The following is a 10,147-nucleotide window of genomic DNA, read 5'->3' on the forward strand; positions in this document are numbered from 1 at the left end:
TGCACCAAAGCTACTTTTTTTTTTACCAATCTGATACATAATTTTTACTGTACAATATTGACTAAGAGTATTATTGGGTCATTGGGTATAGTAACCAATTGAGATCAAATCCATTAGAGGGATCTACCAGATATCTACCACACTTTTTTTCATTGTACTGTACTTCAATAAATTGTAATCTAATCTAATCTATGTGTAGAATACATAGTCACATTGCTATCCTTTCTCACAGGTCAGTGTCCTGTCCTCGCATTCCTACCCGGAGCTTACAGTATTTGAAAGAGGGAAGTGTTACACACCTCAGTGCTTTGCATTCGTGTCACGACTCATTTGTACACACAGGTGTCAAGACTGAAGCGCTGAAATTGCCTTTTCGGCGTGACACGCATCCACTTATCATTCCCGGATGCATGCGAGAGACGTGGATGTAGGAATTGATTTAGTTAAACGGGCCTTCCTCTCAACGGTAATTGAATAACGCTTACATGCGATGGTTTGTAAATAATGGATCTAGAGTGGCTTTTTCTTTCCCATGCACTGTAAGCCTGGTGGGAGGGGAATTGCTCCTGATAGGCTCCCAGATTGGAACCTCTGAGCCTGTACGTCTAAAGGATTGGGGCTTTTTTTGTCTTCATCTAGTTAATACGGGTCTCTCTGCAAATGAATGAATATCCGAAAGCCTCTTTTATTTCCGTCCCACACATGTAAGATTAGCGTGGTATTATCTGCTGCCGTGCAGCTGGTGCTGATGTCTCGCTGGGGGGAGGGGGGAGGGAGAGGGGGGATGGGGAGGGGGAGGGGGGCAGACAGACTTTAAATTTTTTTTTGTTTAAGATTATTTTTTTGGCATTTTATTGCTTTATTGGACAGACCCGGCAGAGAGGAAGGATAGGAGAAGATATGGACATTCGGCAAAGGTCGCCGGGCCTGGGAGTCGAACCCGAGACGGCCGCGTTGCACTGCAGTGCGTTACGTGGTGCGCCACTCTTGCACCCGTGGGGGGGAGGGGGGGGGGGGGGGGGGGCGGATGCTTCCGCTGTGGGGTATATTTTTGGCAATGGGAAACATCGCATGCTGTTGTTCATGATATGAATGTCAATGTGAAGCGTGAGTTTCCACCTCAATGTGTTCTGCTGTGATGAGCCGCCACATTAAGGGTCTCACTCACCCATCAAGAAAAACATTTTATTAAAACAATTGTATTTTTCAGTCACAGACAACAAACAGTCTTCCTGTGTAACAAGTAGCCAGATGATAGTTTACATAAAAAAAAAATCCAGGTTTGTCTAACTAAACTCCTAACTTTACATGACAGTCGACGGAATAAACAGATATCACTATTTTCAAACTTCAAATATTTTAACTTTTGCGATCCTCAAGAGCTTTTTCTGACACATTATTTGCAGGAATAATGTTATTATCGTCACCAAAAACATACCAATAAGTGTTTAAGGATGGAAAATGTCCCATTTTTTATTAGGAAAATACAATGATGTGAACTAGACGGTGCTGAGAAGCTAATTCATGCATTCATATCTAGCCGGTTAGACTACTGTATGCACTTTTCACAGGTCTCCCCAAGAAAACCACAGAGAGAGACTTCAGCTCATCCAAAACTCTTCAGCACGACTGCTAATCAAAACTAAAAAGAGAGCACATTAGTCCAGTCTTAGCTACTTTACACTGGCTTCCTGTAACGTTTAGAATTTACCTCAAGGTCCTTCTCCTTACATACAAAGCTCTAAATGGACAGGGACCTAGCTACATTGCCAATACTCTAATAAATCACCTGCCAGCAAGAATGCTGCAATCATCCGCTCCTGGGCTATTAGTATTAGAGGCTCCCAGAAACAGTCAAAAGAAGATTGGTGATGCAGCCTTTGTCAACCACGCCCCAAAACTATGGAACAAACTGTCCAAAAACATCAGGGAAACCAACTCGCTAAATCTTCAAAAGACAGCTTAAAACATTTCTTTGCTCAAGCATTTAAATGAGATATCAGGGAGGCCAACTCTTCAAATGTTAAGACACAAATTAGAAGGAAACAAAGAAAAGACTGATGACCCCATGCCACTATATGTTTACTTTTATTTATTATGTATGTCCTTTTTTACTTGATTTAGATGTTATTTTCCTATAATTTTGTCTGTCAATTGTAATGTTGTAATGTTGTTGATGTTGATGTTTGTACGTCAAAAAGATTGCAAAAAAAAATGTAAGTTTAAAAAAAATGAAAAGACACAAATTAGCAGTATTTTGTCTGCACTATTTTTATTCCGCCTATTTTTATGCACTTCCTGATAAATTCATGTGTCTGCCTATTTTTATGCACTTCCTGTCAAATTCAGGAATCGAACGGGGAACCTTCTGATGACCCACTGAGCTCTTTGGCACATGCAGACGAGCCACTGAGCCACTGTCGCCCCATGTGGGATTAGTGCTTCTTACTAACACATTTGTGTAAAAAAGGGGGGAAAACCCTGGAGTACAGGCCTACTCGGGGCGGCATGGTTGTGCAGTGGTCAGCACTGTTGCCTCACAGCCAGGAGGTCCTGGGTTCAAACCCCAGCAGGGTATTTGACCAGCAGGGGGCTCTTCTGTGTGGAGTTTGCACATCTGGGCCCCGTTCCCCGTACCTGGCTAACTGAGTTAGCCGGATAATTTCCAGTATAGCCTGACTTAAGCCGGACCTTCCTGTTCCCCGACGCTCGGTTGTCTAAATCACCATGACAACAGATCAAAAAGTTTGAGCCTGGTCGAGAGCAGGGTTAACTTCAGTTAGCCGGATGAACCATGGCCACGCCTCCCCCGCAAATAAATGACAGCTCGCTTCCTGAAATTATTCTCACAGTCTAGAGATCCCATTTATACCATTCTGAATTATGTTTCTGTGCTTCGTTTTCCTAGAGGGGGCTTTTGAAATGTATAATAATAGAACTAAATGCTGATAATAAATCATATTCAGCCTATAGATTTACTTTGTCCTAAATAAAATAATGCACGTCATATACGGCGCTCGGAGTGCGATACACGCTGCAGGCGCATTGCAAATGTGAATCCCGCAGGGATATTTTTAATGAATGAAACCTATCGGCCGTTTGGCTCTGATTAGTTTCATATATTCTCTGCTGTAGATTTGCTTAACGAAGCGCCCGGATTGTGTTTCATTCAAGCATAAAATTGAAGTGTCTATGCGTGGATTGTGGTTTTTGTGTGATATTGTAACTGGGATTAAAATGTCTGATGAGATGCGCTGTTTGACGGATTTGAGAAATTGAATGAGCCGTTGACGTCACATTAATGCATTTGAGAATAAAGAGATAAAACTTCATTCAAAAGAAAAATATTCGAAACACGGGTCTTTGTCCATTGATGGATAAACAATGGATATATCCCATATGGCACAGTGGTCCAACGGCTAGTGCTCAAACCTGTCAACCCGACGGCCCTAGTTTGAAACCCTGTGTTTCCAATATAATTTTTTTGGAATATAATATTAATGATTATACGCAAAAGTAGCCTAGTTTTAAGTTAAAATATTATAAATCTACATGCATTGAGGATGTCATTCTTTATATAGCTCTAAACGTGCACCAAAGTATTTACATTGCAAAAAGAAGAAAAAGACTAGAAGGAGGGGGATTCGAACACGGGCCGTCTGCGTGAAAGTCAAAAGCACAAACCGTCACACCACAGTACAGATAAGTAAAACATCCACCATACATCAATCAATGGATAAGAGAGCCGTATCCTTATTCTGAAACAGTTGAACTAATTATTTTCGCTAGCAAGATCTCATTTGATTATCCAATGCATAAACCTACTGCCAGCAGGCAAGTTTAAAGAAATATAATCTGATTGATTGGGGTAATGAGGGACTTAAAATTAGCCTATAGATTATGCATTTAACTTGTCGGCGAGGCTATTGAGCCGTACTGCAATCTGTTAATAAAGTTTTAAATCAATTAATCAATCAATGCCGTTAGAAAATCAGGATTTCTGCTATCGATACGTGCTGGCTTTTCAACTGAAGCGGCCGCGCGCACTTATCCTGGGTCTCAAGTCTGGTTCGAGTTAACGAGACTGAATCCACCTTCGAGGAACAGGAAAATCCCGGCTTCAAACATCGGGTTAATTGAATCTGGATAATGGGACTCTTGATCGACTTAGTTGAACCAGGTACGGGGAATAGGGCCCTGCATGGGTTTCCTCCCGCACCAAAATACACATGCATGCTAGGTTTCCTGCCATTGCCCTTGACCCAGATACTGCCATCACAACTGGAGTTGGTCCCCCCGCACTGTGTGGCTGCCCACTGCTCCTAAATAGTTAGGATGAGTCAAACGCAGAGGACGAATTTCCCTGAGGGGATTAATAAAAGGTATGCGACAGAAACCAATGTTAAAAGGGAGTTGTCAGGACTCTGATGTTTAAAGGGATTGGCGGTGTGCGAAGCAAAGCATGCCCTGGGGGGGAGGGACTGAATCTACAAACTACAGACCAGATTGATTTTCTCATCTTTCCGGCAAAAGGGCTTCAGCAGCATAATGAGAGCGATGCTGACGGAGTATCAAATCCATTATTATAGGTCAGTGAAATCTAGGCCAGGGATGCTGCTGTTTCAGGCAGGCGTAGGGGAAATCGTTCGAGGCTAATATGGATTCCTGAACGTGTAATTGTTCTCCCCTCGACTCTGGGCTAATGCGTCTGACGCAAACTTGGTTTCTATTTTGCACATGCGTAGACTTGGAAAGTCTGATTATTTTGACGTGGGTGTGTTTTGTTTATGTGTACTGTATGTCTGTGTAAAATGTGTGTGTTTGTGTGGCTGTGTGTATATTCGTATGTGTGTGGGGGGGTTGAGACTTGTGTGTGTGTACACGTGCACACGTGTGTTTGTTGCAGTACGTGCGTGTGTGTGTCTATTAGGGCTGGGCGATTTTTGCTCAAATGTGAATCACGATTTTTCTCTCTAAGAATTGAGATCACGATTCTCTCACACGATTCTTATTTTTTCAATAAAATAATTTATTGCACTCTTTCTTAAACAGACAACATAACATATATCAAAGTGCTTAAATTATAACATATATGAAAGTGCTTGACTTAAACTTAAAAGTCTCTTGTAACATACAAAATAACTCAAGTCAGAATCGTCATCATTTAAAAAAAGTTAAGTAAAAAGTAAAATTCTTAAAAAAAAATTAATAATAAAAAAAAATTATAAGAGGTGACCCAGCAATTATCAAATCTCTTAACTCTGAATATACCTGTACACCCCTCTGTATTACTGCTGAATGATGTTTTTGAGTGTGCAGTACATCCATAGCTAAAGAGATTGGTTTTATCGGGTATCACAGTGGCTAAAAAGCTGATAGCATCACGATGGTTCCAACCGGAAAAAAATTGCCGAAAGGTGTGGATTATTACATATCTCGATGTGATTTATCAAGAAATATCTACAGCAAGAATTTTGGGTCTCAATGAATCCAAAATGACAATGTGGTTAGAAGTGGTGGAGAGAATAAAAGCTAGCATATAATGGTAGTGTCTGGTTAGGAGCGAGGGATAATGGATGGATTATCCAATGGGGGGTCCGGGAGGGGGGGGGGTACGAGCTAGAGCATATGTGTGTAGGGTATTAGATAGCAGGTATTAGGGGTATATCCTGTATAAGACATTTAACTAAATGGTGATTTCATTGGATGTGCACTGTTAATAATGCTTGTATATCTTATCGTGTGTTGTCATGTTTGTTTATATGTTTGTTTATAAAAAAATAAAAATAAAAATCATCATAATTTTGAAATTAGATTGCATAGGTCTATGAATCGAGATCGCGATTTTATTTTGATTAATCGCCCAGCCCTAGTGTCTATGTTTGCGCGCTTACACCCGTGCATCAGCAGAACAGTAGAACAAGAAGTACCTCATTCAGTTTGATCTTTCTCAGTTCCTCCTCAGCGGCGGTCAGTGGCTGCGGGGCGGCCAGGGACACCAGGTGCTTCCTGTACCCGCTGAGAGACACCTCGTCCTGGGGAGAGAGACAAGAGGACCATCAGCTTGGTGGGCTGGAGCTCCGAAAGCTACAAAACTCAACCTGAGCTCTTGGCTATCGACGGGCCATTACTAGTGGCCAATCAAGTACCCCTTCCTAGTCAATTGGCCTAGCTAAATGGTAAATGGTGCATTTATATAACAGCTTTTATCCAAAGCACTTTACGATTTCTTCCTCACATTTGACCCATTCACTCACACATTCCACTGGGAACCTCTGGCTGCTCTACCTTCCCCACTGTCACCCCTAGCTCAAGTCCCGCCCTCTTTCTTGATCCTCCAATCCCAACTACCGCTACCTCGGAAGGGAAGCAACAGTTGTGATTGGACGATCAAGAAAAGAGGGCGGGGTCTTTGTCAACTAGTAGTAGTAGGCTAATAATTTGAAAATAAGACCGTATTATTGTGACATTTTTTCTTTATGGAGATATGTTTCCCTCAAGTTTTCAAGTTTGTTTATTATTTGTCATAATAAAATACAGAATACTTTATGATGAAATACTTGTTTCTCTCCACAAATGACGCTGTGTTTCCTACTGCGTTGGTGACCCAGCTAGGATGCCCACATCCTCCGTCAACACACCGTGCATGTGCCAAAGATCTCGTCTTTGATGTGTCCGCCTCCGAACTCCTTCTTCAGTGTAGCTCTGGTGGCCGCGTACAACATCTTCTGACGAACCTGAGAGGGGAGAGAGGAAAACGTTGTTATCGGCCACCATCGGTCCACTTGATGACATCAGACCATATTATACTGTGGGTCGGTTATAACGCTGCATTCAATTATAACTTGGGAGGAAGAATCGAATAAAACAGTGCGCCAACTCGGGAGTTCCTAGTCGCAAACTCGGGCGCAATTTCTCAACCCCCCAGTTCAAGCTTCAGCACCATTTGACATCATGTCAACATAGCCACTCACATCGTGTAAATGTAAACATTAATGCTGTTATTAGCTGTTTTAAGAGTACATTTGTAAGTATAATTTGATACCAGCCAGTATGACTACTACCATAAGTGTCTTTATACCTGTATCGCTGTACATAATACTACATAATACTGTACATACATCTGATTAGCACTAATACTCAGTAGTACTGTGTTGTTTTTACTACCTGTACCCCCCCCCCCCCCCCCCCCCTTCCCCCATGCTGCTATGATGCCTGAATTTCCCCAAGGGGATCAATAAAGGAATATCTTACTCTTATCTTACTATCTTACTCATTTATATATTTTATACCCAGTTTAATCAGCTGTAAATTTACCTGTACATTGTATAGTGCTGTTGCACTTTATAGTTACATTTGCACTCTGGTTCGATGCCAAACTTCTTTCGTTGTATCGTACTTGTGCCGTATAATGACAATACATTTTAATCTAATCTAATCTATATGCCGTTGTAAACCGTCTTTGTGAGTACATGCGAGACGAATTGCAAGAAAAACCTGGCAAAGAAAATGTAGCCAAGTTTTTCCAACTTTGTAGGTGGGAGGTGGCACGTTTCTCACTTCAAAGTTCCCGTCTTCGACTGTAAAGGAAGGCAGCGTTTCCTTTTTCTTTCTGTCTTTTCTCTCCAAAACTCAACCTGAGCTCTTGGCTATTGACAGCCATTACTAGTGGCCAATCAGGGTACCCCCTCCTAGTCAATTGGCCTAGCTCAAGCCAGTTCAAGCCAGTTCTCAGTCGAACTGTCCGAGGGAAGCGGCAGTTGGGATCGGAGGATCAAAGAAAAGAGAGCAGGGCCTGAGATAGGTGAATTAGTCGATTCATCGGTTGTAAGTCTTTGTCAACTAGTAGTAGTAGATTAATAATTTAGTTGTTTTTTCCCCAGAAAAAATAAATGGACTTCTATCTGAAAATAAGACTGTATTATCGTGAAAAGTTGACTTTATGGACATGCGTTTCCCTCCAAAAAACGATGATGTGTTTCCTTTTAACATAAACAAACGCAGTGTTTTTTCTGTTTCTTTCTTTCTTTTCTCTCTCTCTCTCTCTCTTTTGGCTGCGTTGGTTTGTGGCTAGGAGAAACAGCTTGGATTGTGCTGAGGAAGGACTCTGCAGATCAACAACATCACTGGCACGTTAGAAACAGGGCAGAGGTTCTAAGAACGATCCTTTTAACGCTCCAAACGATTGACTGGGCTTTTTATCCTAAACATTTCAAATGGATTGACACGACTATTCAATCCAATCGATTGGAAAGACCCAGAGCCCCAGGGGTGCTGCTCATTCATTCAAAATGTCAAGCCTTCAGCTAACTGGCTTCCTGCGGTTTTTTGGATAAAAGCCATGATTTTCTCTTTTTACTTCCTGCTTAGCGAAAAGACAGCGGCCTCTGTTTGAAAATTGAAAAGGATCATTAGAATTGCAAATATGTGAAGCTCCACAATGAGCGTTCTCATTAGAGAGAAGACAGACAGACAGACAGACAGACAGACAGACAGACAGACAGACAGATAGACAGATAAACAGACAGATAGATAGATAGAAAGACAGACAGATAGACAAACAAATAGATAGAAAGACATACCGATAGACAGACAGACAGACAGAAAGGCAGCCTTACATAATGGCCGTTTTTGAGAGGAGAGAGAATCTCTTTTTTTCTTTTCTTTTTTATCTCTCTGTATAAACATAAACAAGGGCATTGGGCACACGTGCACAGTGCATGCACGGACACACACACACACACACACAAACATAAAGTATAGTTATAGGTCAGCTCAAACAAGAGTACCAAAAGGGGCAGCCCCATACACATACGCACGCACATACGCACATGCACGCAAACACACACACACACACACACACACACACACACACACACACACACACACACACACACACACACACACACACACAGCAACGTCAACAATAAATGGAAACTCCACCATGTGTGGTCAGCAAACCACTGGTAACACTAAACAGATGGGAGGTCAAAACCAACTCTGTGTACTGTATGTGTGTGTGTGTGTGTGTGTGTGTGTGTGTGTGTGTGTGTGTGTGTGTGTGTGTGTGTGTGTGTGTGTGTGTGTGCGTGCGTGTGCACGTGCAGCCTCCTCTTCAGACCCCCCTGTACGAGGTGACTCTTACTCAGCTCTAGGGCTGAGCCCAAACGTTCGAACCTTCGTTTGTTACGTTGGCATTTTTTTTTTTTTTTTTTTTTTTATATTTGTTTCTATTCATTCTGTTTAAACCAATGGGGTTTTTCTTCACAGTTGCAGATACAGATTAGGCTACACTAATATTATAGTATTAAAAGAAACTAGGGGAACGGTTCACAAAATCGACGGTTCGGTTCGTATCACGGTTTTAGGTTTACGGTTTTCGGTTCGGTATACGTATTTTTTTAACACTCCAAAAATACCATACATCAACATAAAATATATAGCCTAAAAATAATCCAACTTTTCAGTTATTCTCAAGGACGTAGTCATGCAAAAACTGAAAGAATGAGGCCATTTGACATCAGGCACATTATTTTGACAGTGATGGTTAGAGCTAGGAGATATTTTGGTACAGCAAGAGGGGAGGCATTGCTGATTTAAACATGCTTCTCACTTATTTGGTAAAAAAAAAGGTTTACCTTTAATAATGTTTGGCACACAAAGACCGAACTGACTGAAAAATATAGGCAACATTTGTCAAAGTATTAACTCGTCAATATATACCCCCCTTCCCCACTAATCGAACTGGTGTCGTGGCGTCACTTCTCTGTGAGCGTTTCCACGGCTAGCTTGCGGCTAACATTAGTTAGCTTGCGGCTAAAGTTAGTTAGCTCGTAGCTAACGTAACGTTATATAACCGAACAATACACACATGCCCCAAATGCGTACCGTTCGGTACGACCTCCACGGTTCGGGGCATGTGTGTATTGTTCGGTACACGGTTCGAATGATACCGTTCCACCCCTAAAAGAAACTGATGAGTTATATTCATTAGAAAGTTGATTTAATTGATTTATTTGGGCTGGGGCTTCTCCCTGGGCTGGGGCTGGAAAGTTGATTTAATAAAAGAAAAAATACTAATTTAATCAGATGAATCACTTTATTCAAATTGAGGATTTTGTTTGAGTATATACATTTTTTTTATGAA

General features: G+C 41.6%; 1 protein-coding gene across 1 annotated transcript in view; it reads right to left on the reverse strand.

Moving 5' to 3' along the window:
• The window catches only part of twf1b (twinfilin actin-binding protein 1b), a 45,268-nt gene that overhangs the window by 14,078 nt on the left and 21,043 nt on the right, over nt 1-10,147 (reverse strand). The window contains exons 4-5 of the mRNA XM_084330307.1: nt 6,642-6,737; nt 5,931-6,035 (exon numbers count right to left, since the gene is read on the reverse strand). Coding sequence (XP_084186433.1) covers nt 5,931-6,035; nt 6,642-6,737 — 201 coding nt within the window. The remainder of the gene's footprint in view (nt 1-5,930; nt 6,036-6,641; nt 6,738-10,147) is intronic.

The sequence above is a fragment of the Notolepis coatsorum genome (genome assembly GCF_963971535.1).
Source record: "Notolepis coatsorum genome assembly, chromosome: 15".
NCBI lineage: Eukaryota > Metazoa > Chordata > Actinopteri > Aulopiformes > Paralepididae > Notolepis > Notolepis coatsorum.